The 17,031-nt window shown below is 51.5% G+C and overlaps 1 protein-coding gene across 1 annotated transcript in view; it reads right to left on the bottom strand.

Annotated features, from left to right (window-relative positions):
- The window catches only part of TRAP1 (TNF receptor associated protein 1), a 32,581-nt gene that overhangs the window by 593 nt on the left and 14,957 nt on the right, over positions 1-17,031 (bottom strand). The window contains exons 5-16 of the mRNA XM_074322708.2: positions 14,305-14,376; positions 12,643-12,803; positions 12,422-12,531; positions 11,679-11,752; positions 10,623-10,778; positions 9,179-9,299; positions 8,477-8,546; positions 4,910-5,057; positions 2,959-3,144; positions 2,401-2,539; positions 1,938-2,023; positions 366-511 (exon numbers count right to left, since the gene is read on the bottom strand). Of these exons, the coding sequence (XP_074178809.2) occupies positions 366-511; positions 1,938-2,023; positions 2,401-2,539; positions 2,959-3,144; positions 4,910-5,057; positions 8,477-8,546; positions 9,179-9,299; positions 10,623-10,778; positions 11,679-11,752; positions 12,422-12,531; positions 12,643-12,803; positions 14,305-14,376 (1,469 nt within the window). The remainder of the gene's footprint in view (positions 1-365; positions 512-1,937; positions 2,024-2,400; positions 2,540-2,958; positions 3,145-4,909; positions 5,058-8,476; positions 8,547-9,178; positions 9,300-10,622; positions 10,779-11,678; positions 11,753-12,421; positions 12,532-12,642; positions 12,804-14,304; positions 14,377-17,031) is intronic.

Raw genomic sequence — 17,031 nt, 5'->3', positions numbered from 1 at the left:
GCTGTGGAAAGTTATCAGGACATTCAAAAACCTCTAATAGGACAGTCCAATACGAGAAAATAAGGCACAAAAAATTAGAAAGGCACTATAAATGATCACTGACAGATAATGATCATATACCCAGAAAACCCACGAGTTTTGATATTAGAAAATGCAGCAAGTGCCAACATTAAAATAAACCAAATACTACTAAGGAAAAGAATATATGAAAATGCATGTGTTTGTTCTTAGCTAAGTAGACCGTAATTAAAGGTGAAATTTTCCCTCAATGAATCCATACATTTAATATGCTTTTGTTACCCTAAAACTTGAATTTGAAACCTAAACAATCGGAGGGAAAGGCTCGCCGAGGGCGGCAGCCTCACCTAGGGTTGATCTCCAGTGTGGGCTGTAGGAGCTGAGCCCGCTCCTCCTGGGTCCTGGCCAGCTGCTGCATGCGCAGGAAGTGGCGGGCCGCCCCCATCTCCAGCACCGTGATCATGGCAGGGTGCGTGTCCAGGCGAAGAGTCACCTGTAAGCAAGACCGGGGCCTTGGGCTGAGGGAGTCGTGAGCAGGTGTGAAGCCCCCCCAGATGACAGGGAAGAACACAGGTCTCCAGGGACGAGCCCACCCCGTCACCCACTAACCTGAACTGCCGCCTCGCACCAAGTTCCTGGAACAGCATCCTGCTTGGGGACTGACTCCTACCCCCAAAGCCACCAGTTCCTAATGTGTCAGTTACTGTCCAAGGTCTATCTTGCCTGGTGTTGTCTGCACCTCTCTCCTCCACAGGGGCCACTGCGCAGTCCCACAGGGACCATCTAAGACCCGCAGGCGTGTCGGCAGTCCCTTCCCTGAACCCCGCCCTTCCCGACTACCCCAGCCTCCTTCAGCAGCCCTCACACTCACACCTGCGGTCCCTCTGCCTGACTTCCTCAGAGGTCACAACGCCGCTCCTAGGGCAGGCCCACCTTCCCCTCCGCCCACCCACGGGCTTGGGGCCTCAGTCACACCAGCGGTTCTACTGGGCTTGCTGGGCCCACACACGCCCTTCCTGTGGTACCGAGAAGAACCTGAGCTGCAACTCAAACCCCAGCTCCAGGACGTTCTAGTTTCGTGACCTGGGGACGTGCTGTCTCCTCTCCTCTCCTCCATAGGATGGGGATAATTCCACCTCCCTCATTGCGCCCAAGGCTTACAGGAGTCCTCACTGTAAAGCACCGCACAGTTAATGTGTCACACACAAGTCCCAGCTGCACAGCTTGATTCTCAATGCTCCCTGCCGGGAGCCCCTCTTTTGACCCGTGTCCACCCTTCATCCCCCAGAGTCCCGCTGTGACCTCCAGTAGAGCCACCTGGGTCTGCCCTCCTCTGCTCTTAGCCACATGCATACCTGCGTGCCCCTAGGGCCACTCCTGGACTGTCCCTGAGCCAGTAACCCTACACTGGACAACTGTTCTCTGGTGGCTGAACTTGACTGGATGGTTCGTAGCTCCGAAGCCCCACCACCACCCCCAAGAACCCAAGCTGGACCATAAGCTCCCAAGGGTTGGGGTGGAACCTCTTATGTCCTGGGCCACCACAGCTCCTCTGGAGCCTGGACCAGAACAACCCTGGGGTGGTCATGTGGGGACCTCTCTTCTCTGCTTTTATCTGCTCACCAGGCCCTCGGCTGCTCACCTGTCCCTTTCTTGGTTCCTACCTGCTCTACAAAGTGGAGAAAATGGGCCAGCTGAGCCCGCCTGTCCTGCCCCAGCAACACTCCTCGTCACAGTGGCCGCACACATCTAAGCATACACACAAAAGCAGCAGCGACAAGCCTGGCCTGATTGCCCCCACGTACCACGGCGTCAAGCGCCAGTGGGAGAACTCCTACCGAGCCAGCAACTCACAGCCAAGCGGCTGGCCAGCGATGTGGTGACTGGAGCCATGGGGGCCGGGGTGGCCTTCTGCTCACCTTCACATTGGTGACACGTGACCCCAGTGCATTTCTCATCCAGGCCATCAGGTCCTCTGCCTCTTTCTCTGACAGGCGGTCATCAGCTTGAGGAGAGAAGTGAGTGAGCTGAGAGGCAGTTCACAACTCCCACCTCATTCCCACCGCGGGGCTTGAAATGTCATTGTCCCAATGCCAAGTTTCTAGCCGGCTCCCCCCACCTGATCCCCGCACAAAAGACAGAAGCCATCAAAGATGCTTTCCACCTAAAATTCAGAGAAAATTGGACCTTAGAAAGGCACTTTTGGTTGCCCCGAGGCCCATATAATTTTTACTTTAAAAAGACACTTGAAAACCCCTATAAACCCACGTTGTAGGAAAGAGGCCCTGCAGCAAACAGTGGCAGCCCCGGGCTATCCCGGCCTCACCTGCGTCCTCAGGCCGCCACCCACACCTGTGCCCAGAGAGAAGGGGAAGAACCGACCTGGGGACCCATCCTCGAACTTCTCCTCTTTGTAGTGATCGATGACGATGTCTGTCTCCACAGAAATCAGCTTCTTCTTGTCAAACTCACGAAGGTGGAGCAAGGTCAGCTCATCAAACTGCTCGTAGCAGAAGAGAACCTGCGGAGGCCCCAAAACGTCTGTCAGGCCTGCAGAAGACTCCGCCCATGACAGGGCCCTGAGACCTGGAAGAGCCGCATGGGATGCTGGGGCTTCCTGGGCCTTGTAGGTGACGCGGGTTACCAGGTGGTGCTGAAGGAAGCTCTGCTTATGTCTTTCTTAGCAGAGGAACAATGGCTCTACTTACAGGGAAATCCGTTACCTCCTACAGAGACACACAAACTAGAAGGCCGTCTTCAGCCTGGGCTTCTGTGCCCCTGGACGCTGACCCCCTGCTTGGCTCTCCCAGGTCCAGGCCTTGGGCACATTCAGCCGTTTGCCACTAAGCAGAGACCCTCCCTCAGGACTCAGAGCCTGCCTTGTCCTCTAACTTGGCCCCCACAGCCGCTGGGGCTCAGCCTGTCCCGTCGCTCACCCACCTCCATGTTTTTCTGCTTCATGGCCTCGTAGTAGGGCGAGTGCTCAGCCAGGTGCCGGTTGGGGGTGCAGAGGTAGTAGATGTTACGAGTGCCGGCCTGCATGCGGCTGGCGTAGTCCATGAGACTGGTCAGCTGCCCGGCGGGCAGGGCCGAGGACTCGTATCGCAGCAGCTTCGCAATGTCCTCCTGAGGACAGACAAAGGTCCTGGCTCTGAAAGCCTCCAGAGCAGCTGGACACAGACTGGGGAGCCCACCGTGTTCTACAGCCGGGAGGTTCCCCTGGAGGCCTGGCTCCGCCTCCAGGCCACGGGACTCTCGTGGTGCCCAGCAGGCCCCACATCAAACGAGCAGGGCGTCTCAGAGAGCACCTTCCACCCCGGGTGGCCCAGGGCCTCACGGAGCAGGGCTTCCTGGGCAAGCTGTGCACCCCAGGAGTGGCCAGACCCTCTCTGAGGCAGAGACCAGTCCTGGACTCAGTGCCCTCCCTTTGTCCCTAGTCACACTGGGCTCGTGGACACAGGTGCCAAGTCCACATTTCCCAGCATCCTCCAACAAGGTGACCAGTCCTGGCCAATGGGGTGCAAGTGAAGGCGGAGTGTGCAAGTTGGAGAACAGGCCCTTAAAGAAGGGGCTGCCCATCCCATCAGCTGAAACGCACTGCGACTGCTACAGCCGTCTCGACTGCTGGTGGCAGCTGCCTGTTGAGGACAGACGAGCACCAAGACGCCAGAGGCCTCGGTCCCTGACACCACCCGTCTCGACGTGACCTGAGACACAAACTCTGCCTCCTCAACGCCACCGATTCATCAACGAACACAGCACAGACAAGCGGTGGGGACACAGGAGGGGTGGGGCGCACCCAGAGGGCTAGGTATGAGAGAGTGACGGGATGGAGATGAGAGGCGGACAGAAGGCGGACAGAGAGAGGGCAAAAAGAAGGACGCAGAACCCACCTGGCCAGTCTTGCTGACCCAGACCCTCAGCTTGTGCTCACGTCCCGGTTATGAGCCCCATTACCAAACACAAACACACTGAGTTTATCGTTAGGAAGCCCTCAGAAAAGCCTCTGGCATGAGGCGAACAGCACCGAAGTGCTGCTACCCAGAACTATGATCCATGAGTATGAGGGGCCAGGTCACCCGGGCCTGTGCCTGCAGCTGTGTGAGTCCGTCTGCCGACCCCCAGGAGGGGGCGCGGGGCCCGGGAAGAGGCAGGCTGGGAGCCTCAGCACGCACGGCACTCTGGTCCCAACAGCCTGAAGAACAATCCCCTGGGGACCCCTCTTTCCTTGTTACTGTTCTGGAGCAAAAGATGAAACCCTGGCACCGAGACTGACTGCTTAATGGGACGGATGTCTTTTTGGGTGATGAAAATGTTTTGGAACTAGACAGAGGTGATGGGCGCACAACTTGTGAATGTACTAAGTACCCCTGAATTATGCAGTTTAACAGGGTGAATTTTATGGGATGTGAATTATATCGCGATTTAAAAATGGCCAAAAATGTTTATGGGATGATCACATTGTTTTTAAGTAATGCTGCACAATGAGCTGAACTCCGGCCCCAGCGGCACCGTGTCATACAATGAACGTGCCCAGACTATACTCAGCTGTACCTGCCTGCTCCCACCTCTGTGCTCCCCTGAGCCCCCGGAACCCTTGTGGGAGGAGACAGTGCGTGCTCCTTCCTTCCAGCCTCAGACAAAGGGATGATGGGAGAGGATACTCGATGTGGGACAAATGGTGAGAAGGATCCCAAACGCAGTGCTGGGCCTGCTTGGCCCCCAGCAGACGTCCAGGGGCCATAGGCAGCAGTTACTGACCCCCAGGCAGTAGTGACTGGGGTGCCCGGTTAGGCCACTGGGTACGCCCCGGGAAGCTCAGGTTTCTGGATTCCACCAGCTTCTACAGCCCAAGGCAGCCCAGAGAAAGGCCCGGAAACCCAGACCCTACCTTGACTTCCTGCTCAGCGGTGGTCACAATTCCCTCCCTCATGAACAAGCCATAGTCTTCAAAAAACTTGGCATATTTCTCAGAGTCTTTTTTACTCTGGTCAATGAAGAATTTTATTAGCCTCTGCTGTAGAACGTCCCGGAGTTTCCTACAGAACAGAAATGCATTTATCATGAATAAGCAACTTTTATGAAACATTATACTAATGGCCAAAAAGATATGAAAAAATGTTCAGCTCTACCAACAATCAAAGAGGTGGGAATAACACACCATTTTGGCCAAATTAAAAAAGAAGCAAAAATGTCATATATATATATAAATGTAATATAATATATATAGCATATCTATTATGTTACATGTTATATATTATATACATATATTATATGTGTTATGTATACATTATATATATATATATATATAGTCACGGGAGGTGGAGTACAACAGAGGGAATATAGTCAATGGAATTGTAACAGCTACATTCAATGTCAGAGGGGTAGTAGATTGGGGGTGGTTATCACTTTGTGAGGGGTGTAAATGTCTATTACATTGTTTCGTACACCTAAAACTAAAGACAAAAAATTTCATTTAAAAAAAAAAAAAGTAAAACATGAAGCAAAAAGACAGGGTGACCCTTGGCAAACACCAGGTAGGAAGACATGCGCCCCCTAGAGGCAGGAATTCGAAGCGACAGCCCTTTGTGGAGGACAACTAAGAACCCGTCCTGGATGGTTCTAACAGTAGAGGTTACACCCTGGGAAACACCATGAGACACCAAGACACCGGACCAGGAGTTTCACTGCAGCACATCAAACGGAAGGCAATCATGAACCACCTCAGTGTTCAACAGGAGAGAATAGGTTGAAATGAAACATGGAAAACTGCACAGCCATTAAAAATCACATATCTAACGACCCTTAATGACATGAGGAAGTATCCTGTGTCCAAAGCAAACCACAACAATCCCAACAGGGTAAATTACTATGTACGGATAGTGCATATATATGAAAGACTACACATACTTCTGTACATTGTAGTTTTTCATAATTAGGATCAACACTGTATACACAATATACATACTACGGGTTTATACTGGAAACTATGCACACTACAATTTTACGAAATTGGGATTTTGTGGATCCGGGCGTCGACTGCAGCTTTATATAATGGCATAAAATTCTGAGCAACCTGGAATCCTCTCATGGTGCATAAAGACATCAAGTCACCCCCGTATATACCTTAAATAGCTTACAATTTTATATGTCAATTGTACCTACCTTAAAGTTGAAATTTTAAAAAGTTAATAAAAAATTATGTTCAATGTAAAAAGTAAAAAGAACCATTTAAAAATTTTAAAAAATTATGAGCAACCTTATTAGTGGGATTAGGAGTATTCTTATTTCCTTAATGTTTTGTCTTTCCTTTAAAAAATGAAATTACCATGTATTTCCTTAATAATGCAGGGTAGGGGAGCAATACTATTTAACATTTATTTAAGCTTTCCTCTCCCACTGCAGTCCTGATGACTGACCTTTCAGCCATGGGGGGAATGGGATAGGGCCACACCCGCAGGGGCCACAGCAGCCCCAGGAGGGCGTCCAGGCCGAGGGAGGCAGGCAGCCCATGTGTGGAGTCAGAGCCAATTGGTGAAGGGGGTACCCACGTGGCAGGAGGGCAGTGCTGACAGCAGGCTGGTTACATGGAGGGGGCTGGTCAAAGGTAACACTGGAAGGATACTGAGGCTGATTTCTCATGGTCAGAGGGAGCACACGCGGAAGGGCCCGACAGGAAGTCTGGGGGTGCTGGGTAGTCCTGGGTGAACTCAGCGGACACAGAAACAGGCGTGGATGGAGGTGCACGCACGCGCTCACACTGCCCTGCTCTGTCCCCTCAGGGGGCCTGGGAGAAGTGACAGTCCAGCAGCGATGGCCTTATGGACCCAGACCGTGGCTTAATACCACTCACCACTCACAGGAAGCCCGGCTCCTTGGAGGAATGAATAATCACAGGGCTAGGAAATGATGCAAGCAAAACACAAGTGAGCCTGAAAGACCTTGTGCCAGAAATGGAGCCCGAAGGGGACACGTCAGCCTGAGGGGGCACCCACTGGCTAAATCGGGGACAGTTCGGCCATCAATCAATCGTGACAGTAACCACTGAATAAAACAGGAAATCAGTTCATACAAATTATAGATATTAAAAAATAACACATAAATGGACACACTGAAAATTTGACAAAGCAACACCCTATTCACAGCCACAAAATATCACCCCGCATATGATGTGCTGATTACAAGGTGAGGAGTGCATCCACACAGAGAAGGCTGCAGACACCCCCTTAATCAAGTGTCAACGTGCAAATCACAGTCACAGGACACTCAAAGGCAGGCCCCCCTGGCAGGATGTCGTCAATTTGTGCTATTCGGCCCCTAACCACGAGGAAGTATCAGAAAACCCAAACCAAGCGACAGTCTGCAAAGTCACTTAGCCTGACTTTCAAAAGCATCCAGGTCATGAAAGGCAGAAAAAGACTAGCACTCGGCCAGTCTGAGCAGGCTAGAGACAGCGAAAGGCACGTGTGACTGGCCTGGCCCCTCTTGCTCCAAACCACATGACGACACAAATGATGGTTCGTGAACGGGTCCGAGAGAGAGGTGGTGTTCCACCAGTCATGTCCCTGAGCGGAGGCTGCACTGCAGCAGGGGGACAATGTCCTTGTCGCAAACCCTCCCTAAGATATTTGGGGAACATGGGGCATCCTGCGCACAACTTCCTCTCAAAGGGTTCAGAGAGAAAAATGTACACTGTACACATTTCCACCATGTCTATAAATTTATGATGTTTTCAAACACTTCATTTACGGCTCTTTCCTCATCAAGATGAGTCTCAGACAGACAATCTAGGCCCTAAAAGCCACAAGCAGCAATGAAGTGGCCGGACACACCCTGCCTGGCCTCGGTGTTGGGGACAGAGCGTATGCCTGCGGTCAGAAAATGTGGGGTCAAGTACAGGTTCACTCAGCGATTGGTGGGACCTCTCTGTAACTCGGTTTCCACAGCCATCACATGGGGACCTAGTGGTTCCCACCTCAGAGGACCCCGAGGGCTGTATATGAAGGCTCAGAAAGTTTCTGGGTGAGAAGAAACACTCGGTAACGGGAACTACTGCTACAATCAAGTGTGGAACACGAGAGCCGCAGCCACCTCCGCCCACAGGGGTCCCAAGAGCGACATCTCCCAGAGGGTATGGTGTCCGGCCCTTGCCTCCTTCACGCCGTCACTGACCTTCCAGTACCAAAGTCAGACATTACCCTTGCTCTGTGGCTGTCCTTCGCCTTGTCCACCCCAGACAGCATGCCTGGGCTCTCATCTGTGGCCACCCTGGGGTCGGGTGGCAGAGGCTAGCCAAGGGAGGAAACATATCCCAGCACCGGCAATAACGTTCCTCAGTGGGTCAGTCCCCAAGCGCTGTTTATAAAACTGTGCAGCAGAAGCACGTGACCTGCATGCGTCCTCCCAGCTCCCTGCAGGGCTCAGCAGGTGCCCACGCCCCTCCCTGCCCGTGGCTTACCTGATCAGAGCGCTCTCCTGGAGCAGCTCCCGGCTGAGATTCAGGGGGATGTCCTCACTGTCTACCACACCTGAGTGAGACACAGGCCGTCAGGACCCGCAGGGCCCTCTGCTTCCCTTCAGGCTTCCACTCTCCCTCGCAGCCCACGTGACATCAAACCACATGAGGGTCAGAGGGAAGGACAGAGGGAAGACACGCAGCGGGACAACACTGCCCCCGCCCCTGAAGGTCCCGACATCCTAGAACCTACGCAGACAGCCTAGGTCACGGCACGTGATCAGAAGAAAAGCAGGTTAAGGCCACGAGCTTCTGCCAGGGACGCGTCTAAGATGTCAGCATCCGTCTGACACTCTGCAAACCACTTCCTGGATTTTAGGTCGTGGGCTTCTTGCACATTTGTGTGCTATGACGAATGCAGAGGTTTACATGCTGAGTTCCTTATTGAACTGTCATCTCACTCAAACGCAAGGCAATTCTTTTATATCTTTAAACACTAGAAGAACTCAATGTGAACATGTCCGTCTGACCCCTCCCCCAAAATCAACCAAGGCCAGTGTCTGGAGGGCTCTGTGACCACCAGCCGGGGTTGCTCCCCTGACCCTACACTAATGCAGTCCGGCACCCCAGGCCACCCGCAGGGAGCCGCTCCCATCGGGGCTACGGGCCTTCAGCCCACATGCTGAGCACGGTGTCGCCCAGTACCTCGAATGAAGCGCAGCCATTTGGGCAGGACCTCGGTGGCCTTGGTCTGGATCAGGACTTTGCGGCTGTACAGCGAGACGCTGGAGCCCAGCTCCCGGCTCACGTCAAACATGGATGGTTTCTGGAGGCGAGGAAAGGGCAGTGTCAGAACCCACACAGAACCTACCAGGTCACGGGGGAACCCTGAGGAGAACTCTGAGAACCGCCCTTCCCAACGCTGGCCCTGGACTGGGAGTTATGGGGTGGACGTGCGGTGCTCCAGAGGCAGACGGGCCAGGCCAGGAGACCACCCATATCTGTTGTTTAGAAGCCCAGGGAGGACCCCACACGATGGCTTTCAGGGGGGCCTGCGCAGGCAGCTGCTGCCCTGCCCAATCCACTCCCCCTGAAAAAGGAATACTTGCATGAACAGAACCAAACCTGCTAGGGGTCAGGGGTCGGCCAAGTATAACCCACAGGCCAAATCTGGCTCGTCACCTGGTTTGTGTAACCTAGGATGGCTTTTCCATTGTTAAATGGTTGGAAAAAAGCAAAAGGCCATTTCCTGGTATGTGAAACATAAATTCCTGTCTATAGCATCCTGGACCACGGTCCGCTCGTTGGTTTAGCGAGTCCGTGGTGCTTTCGTGCCACAGCGGCAGAGCTCCAGGGCTGTGTGTGGCCTGAGCAGCCCAAAGCAGCCCGTCTGGCCTCCACAGAAATGCCTGCCGACCCCTGCTCTAAACCATGCTTCTCAACCTGCAGTTTACACCCGTATCACACTGGGATCTTGCTCAAGTGGAAACTGATTCAGGAGGTCCTGGGGGCCCAGATTCTGCCTTCCTAACAAGTTCCGGGAGACACGGGTGCCGCCGGTGTGCGGTACAGTGACGAGGTGGAGAACGGCCCTTTCCAAGGCAGGTCACGGGAGGGGCGCTAAGAGGCTCCAGTCACATGAAGCCAGGAGGCTGGGTCCAGGCCTGAGCAGGTCTCCCTGTTGCAGACTTCGTCAGAGCCTTCAGTGAGCGACCGCGAGGCGGGAAGTCTTGGGGGTGGGGGGAACGGCAGTACGGAGAGCGCACAACTCATGTGAGCACCGCAGAACCCCACCCCACTGCAGGGCTTGGGGACGCGCTTGCTGGAGACAGAGGCTGCTCCAGGGCCCTCCCTGCAGGCACCCTGAGCCAGCACCCCGTTTACAAAAGCCCAGGTCTGCACGGCCCAACAGCTCTGCTCCCCGCAAAGATGGCCCTGTAAAAACACTCCCTGCCTTAACACTCTGCGCTCACCCACCCAGAGGCACAGGCTTTTCTTTCACTATGATGTTGCCAACTTCAGTTTTGTGATGTTTGTGCTAAACTGTCACCATTGTCACCATTCGGGGAAGGTGCCTCTGGTGATGGCAAATGGTCGTGGTGGGGGACGTCCCCAGCTCAGGGAGCAGCCGACGAGCCCCCGTGCTCACCATGTCTGGCACATAGAAGATGCTGCGGATGTTGAGAGGGGCGTCTGTCTTGTAGTGCAGGGTGTAGCGGGGCTTGTCGTGGGCCTGTGCAATGTAGCGGTAGAACTCCTCGTGCTGCCACTCGCCCACGTCCTTTGGGTCCATCATCCAGACGGCCTGGAATGGAGATCCACGGGGCATGTTATGTTTCAGTCGCAGCCCCCCAACCGCACCTGGAGTTGAGCTGCTGGCCTTGTGGCGCTTGGGTGCTGGTGGGCCAGGGACTGGCCTCCTGGGACAGACTAGGGCGGTGGCCTCAAGCACGAGCCCCTCCCTCTGCCTCCATCCCACCAGCTCCAGTGCTGGGGGAAGGGGTAGCCCAGAACGATGGGGGTGGGGGTCACGGAGAGCCACACAAGGGCTCTGAGAATAAGTGCCTCCTCCCAGTGTAGTGTGTCCAAAAGGGCCAACCAGCAGGCAGCATCTGGACGAGCCCACAAGACATCACGAATCTGGAGACCAACGGGCAAAGGGATAAAGAAACAGGGCCCAGCCTTCGATGGACTATCATTCAGCCATACAAAGGAAGGCAGCACTGATACGTGCTACACGTGGCTGCACCTTGAAGGCACTGTGGTACGAGGCCGGACACAAAGGCCACGCTGGTGTGAAACGTCCAGAAGTGGCCAATCCATAGAGACAGGAAGCAGAGACTGTGGTTGCCAGGGTTGGGGGGAGGGAAACGGGCGTGACAGCTGATGGGGAGTTTCTTTTTGGAGTGATGAAAATGTTATAGAATTAACTGTGGTGATGTGTGCATGAGTGTGAATACACTAAAGACCACTGACCTGTACACTGTAAAAGGTGAACTGTGGTGTGTGTGTACAGCTGGTGCATGCGGGTGGGGTGTGGAGGGGGCGGGGCCGTGCCTGCATCACTATCTCACCTCTCCACAAAGAACACCTCGTCCTGGGATTTTGATAGTGTCACCCAGCCCCACCTCTGCCCACGCAGCCCTGGAACGCATCAGCTGGCCTCCATGGCTACCCGAGCCTGCAGGCCATGGGGGGGTCTCACCTGCAAGGTATTAATGCGCTTTCCATTGAGGTATAAGGGGAAGCTGACGAAGTTACTGTACTTTGTCACCACGTCTGGAAGAAGAAAAACAACGATGACTATAGGGAGCTTCTGGAGACTTGTCAGTGTCATGCCCATGTCACATGTGGGAAGCCACGGCACAGCAGGGGCACATCCTGCCTGCACGCACTGAGCAAAACTGAACCGGAACCAGACGTCTCAAGGACCAGGCCACCATGAGACCATGTCGCATTCTTAGTGACATAAATATGGTTTTATGAGCTAACAGTGAATCCTGGAAGGCACTTGGCACCTTCGATAAGCATTTAATAAAACATGGACAGAAAAGACCACCACACAGAAGCACCCGCTCTGGATCTTGGTGAAGCCTGGGCTCGGGCAGGCCGGTGGGGGGTGGGGGGGACGGCGACATCTGACAACAAAGGCAGGTGATGAAAGGACTGTGTGTGACCCCAGGTGAAGAAGACAAAGCGCTGCCCAAAGGGATGAAGAGAGAACAAAGCTGACTTTGTCGACAGTTTAGAGGCTACACCTCAGCTCCTGGTTCCACACGAGCCAGGAGGGATTCTGTCCCTGTTGGGCCTGGACGGCCACCCCGGGAAGCTCCCCCAGGTCCCCCAGCTCTGTCCCTGGGTCCCCAGCACACTCCCAACCTTATGGAATCTCCTAAAACATGCCAGCAGGAGGTGTCTGGCTGAGCTGGTGCCACGGGCCACACTCACCTCGAACCCGGGCCTCACTGGCGAACTCTCTGCAGTCTGACTTGAGGTGCATGATGATTTTGGTTCCAGTTCGAACTCCTGAGGCTTCAGCGATTTCAAACGCCCCGGAGCTACGACACACGGAAGAGGGAAAGTAGGCTGCACACATCACTGGTGACAGATCCTATACGGCCCTGGGCAGGGTCACGCACCATGTGTGTGACATGGGGGTTCACACTTACCCATCTGAAAGCCACTGGTAACCAGGGCTGCCCGGGCCGGCCGAGCGGGAATAGACCTCGACTCTGTCAGCCACCATGAAAGCCGAGTAGAAACCCACTCCAAACTGGCCAATGATCTTGCTGCTGGCCTCCGCCTGGTTCTGCAGCGCGTCCAGAAAGGCCTGCAGGGCAAAGGCTGGTCACATGGAGGGCGTCCCTTCCCCAGAGAGAACTGCCATTTGTGACTCCCTGTGTGTGTTCCTCTAGCACAGGCTAAGATCGCATTTAATCCCCAACCGCACTACTTTCCCACCCTGTTTTCCGCAGAGAACAACGGTACAGAGCGGTAAGGTGACTTGCCAAAGACCCCAGCTGGGCAGCGGGGGACCTGGGTCTGTATGTGACTCATAGGCCCGTAACCCTGCCTGTGAGCTGTGGGCTTGCGGGTCAAACACCGCGGTGTGAGGAGGCGGCAGTGTGAGTCCCCGGGTGGCGGCTTCTCCGCTGGGATGGCCCCTGAAGCTCAATTCGTGAAGGGAGGAGACACCTAAATGTGTCTTTCGGGCGTTGCCTAGACTGTGAGCGCCGTAGGAGTGGTACACACCAAGCACACGCTTTGCAGAGTATCACACGGCACTTAGGTATTACAACTCATGCTAGCAAAGGTCCTAAGACAAAAGGTCAAGTAAAATGAACCCATTCGTTGCTATGAACACTGTCCGACGGGATGTTCCGCGACGATGGAAATGTCCTGTACGGTCCAATACGGTAGCTGCTGAGCTCATTGAGCTGCCGAGCACTTGAACCACATGTGGCCAGTGCTACTGCGGAATTAAATTTTAAATTGTATTTAACTTTAATTAATTTCAATTCGAACAGCCACATGTAGCTAGTGGCTACTGTATGAGACAGCACTGACTTTCCTTGATAAAAACATAACAAAAAACGTAATGGGAAGAAAAAGCAACAGTTTCTAAAAGTAGAAAGTTCTGGGAATCGCTTTGGACCAACAATTAGATGACTGTCAAGCACTTGGTATAAACTGCCATTTTAGGCACCAGGTGGGCCCACAGAAACAAACAAAAAGCATTTATTTGGTCACCAAGCAGAGGCACGAAGGCAGTTGAGGGCCACCGGCCTTAGTCTCGGGCTGGCACAGGCGCTGTGGACACCCTGACCACCACTTGCCTCCCTTGTGAGGCTTCCAGTCCCACCAGCAACCACCCCCCAAAGTCTGCTGCCTCCACGGAGGAGTTCTGAAGAACCATGGGGCAAACTGTGTTGTCCAAAGGGAAGAAGGACATTATTTCTGCTGCCCCTTTGTGCCTCAAGCCTACGCAGCGCAAACAAGCGCTGAGAAATGACTTGGAGAAAAGCACCAGGAGGCAGAAGGACATGTTCCAGACTCAGACGGACGGACTTTGAACCCAGGCTCGGCCAATTTCCCGCACTGGGCAAAGCACTTATTTAGCCTTTCAATCTATAAAGTCACAGAAACTTCCTCAGAGGTCCCCGTGACGGCACAGTGAAATCATGTCACACGGTGTTCCCAGAGCGCCAACACAGAGCTCGCACCTGAGAACATTCCTACTGAAGCTGACGTCCAGAGTGCCGGGACCCACCACCCTCTCCAATGGGAGCTGCTTTTCCAGGAGAGGGAGAGAGGGGAAGTGGGGGGCTTACCTTTGACCCCGATCTGGCGATTGTTCCCAGGTTGGACACCAACTCTTCCTGTGTCATCCCGATGCCAGTGTCCTGAGGAGAGAGACACACTAAGCGCCAAAGCACCAGCACCTAGGGAGGTGGCACGAGGTGTACGGACAGCAAGTGGCATTAATTATATTTGCCAGGCAGGGCCCAGCAAGTAATGCCACGTGGTTGTCAGAAAAGACTTATTCTGCTCACATCAGCCAGGCCTCACTGGAGAAAACCTCACTAGAGGATAGACATATAAACCAAAGAGACAAAACTGATTGAGAAATAGAGCTGCACAGACAGTGCCACTTGACGTTTGACAAAGGTTCCAAGATAATTCGATGGAGATAGGAAAAATAAACGTGCTGAAACACTGGCTAGCCACATGCAAAAAAACAAATCTCAACCCTGACCTTACACACAAATGAATCACAGACCCAAATGGAAGAGCTAAGACTATAACATTTCTAGAAGAAAATACAGGAGAAAATCTTTATCACTTTGGAATAAGAAGACATTTCTTAGGTCACTAAAAGCATGAAGCATTAAAGAAAAAAGTGATAAACTAGACTTTATAAAAATAAAAAACTTTTGCTTTTCAAAAGCGACCCCTAATAAAATAAAAAGGCAAGAAAATATTTGCAAAATGTATTTCTGATGTAGGACTAATATCTACAATATATAAAGAACTCTTACAACTCAGTAAAGATGAGCAACCTGATTAAAAATGAGCAAAAAATCTGAATAGACATTTCAAAGAAGATATACAAATGGCAAATAAATACATGAAAAGGTGCTCAATAGCATTAATGTTAGAGAAATGCAAATTGAAACCACAAAGAGATACCCTCTAGAACAGCTAAAATTAAAAAGACCGGCAATACCAAGTGCTGGCCTGATGTGGAACAACTGGACTTCTCATACACGGCCAACAGGAATGCAAAATGGGACACCCACTTTGGAAAAATTTGGCAGTTTTTTATAGTTAAAGACTCACCTTACAACCCAGCAATCCCACTCCTAATTTACCCAAGAGAAATGAAAACGTAAGTCCACACGAAGACTTCAATGCAAACGTTCACAGCAGCTGTATTGCTAACATCCCCCAACTGGAAACAACCCAAATGCTCATCAATACACATCCATCCAGTGGAATACTTCTCCATGACCGAAAGGAACATACGACTGACACATGCAACAGTGTGGACTTACCTCAAAGCATTACACTAAGTGAAAGAAATCAGACAGAAAAGACTACCTACTGTGTGATTCTGTTTCTATGAAATCCTAGAAAATACAAAACCATAGCGACAGAAAGCAGATCAGCATTTGCTGGGGGTAGAGAAGTGGGGTTGATGACACCGTGATCGTCTTGCGTGGTTACAGGAAAGTGTACACTGGTCAACACGCACTAAATTGTACACTTGAACTTGGAGAATTTTACTGTATGTAAATCATACCTCAATAAAGTTTATTAAAACAACAACAAAGAAAGGCACACATATACACAGACCAGAGAATTAGTGCACAAGCGAGCACGAGAGACGCCCTGAGCAGGTAAACCAGTGGACTTGGTGGAGGCAGGAAGCCCGAACGTAAATACCCACTCATAGATAAAAGACACGTGTGCTCCAATGTTCATTGCAGCATTATTTACAGTGGCCAAGACATGGAAACAACCAAAATGTCCTTTGATAGATGAATGGATAAAGAAGTTGTGGTATGTATACACAATGGAATACTATTCAGCGGTAAGAAAAGATGATATAGGAACATTTGTGACAACATGGATGGATCTTGAGAGAGTAATGCTGAGCAAAATAAGTCAGACAGAAAAAGCAGAGAAACATGTAATTTCACTGATATGTGGTATATAAACCAAAAACAAAAGAGAACAAGACAAACAAATGAGAAACAGAAACTCATAGACACAGATAATAGTTTGGTGGTTACCAGAGGGTAAAGGGGGTGGGAGGTAGGAGATGAGGGTAAGGGGGATCAAATACATGGTGATGGAAGGAGAACTGACTCTGGGTGGTGAACACACAACGGGATTTATAGATGATGTCACACAGAATTGTACACCTGAAAACTATGTAATTTTACTAACAATTGTCACCCCAATAAATTTAAAAATTAAATTAAAAAAAAAATACCCACTCAGAACCCCACTGAGGCAAACCCTGCCACCCCCACAGAGAAGCACACCCACACTTCTACCCATGACCCTGGGAACACAGGCCCTGAAGCAGCTGTCTCGGGAACATAATGTCCCCCTCCAGCCACTGTAATGAATGAAGCCCCTTTGCCTTTCTAACTTTCTGACCAGAACATTTTCTACAGGTCACAACAGCAAGCAACAGTATTGCTTTGTCTAAGCAAAACTGTTCATCTGAACAGCAGGCTAAGAGTAAAAAGGTATCACAGATATTTAGTCACAGGGAAATATGCATTTCAAGTGAAAAATATGAAGAGTACCTTTAAAAATTATAGTTTAAAAGCGTTTAGATATATAAATAAATGCATCAACACCAAAAACAGATGAATAGATGCTAAAATGTTAACAGTACTTATCTTGGAGGGATGTGGTGATTTTAAATTTTCTTTTCTACTTATTTGTATTTTCCAAATTTTCTATATTGACCAAGTATTTTCATAGTATATTAAAACAAAAGTTATTAATTTTTTAATTGGGGAATATTGGGGAACAGTGTG

This window comes from Rhinolophus sinicus, chromosome 10 (assembly GCF_057876585.1).
Source record: "Rhinolophus sinicus isolate RSI-liver-muscle chromosome 10, RSI-T2T, whole genome shotgun sequence".
NCBI classification, from domain to species: Eukaryota; Metazoa; Chordata; class Mammalia; order Chiroptera; family Rhinolophidae; genus Rhinolophus; species Rhinolophus sinicus.
Note: the sequence above shows the minus strand (reverse complement) of the source record. Positions and strands in the feature narration are given on the sequence as shown.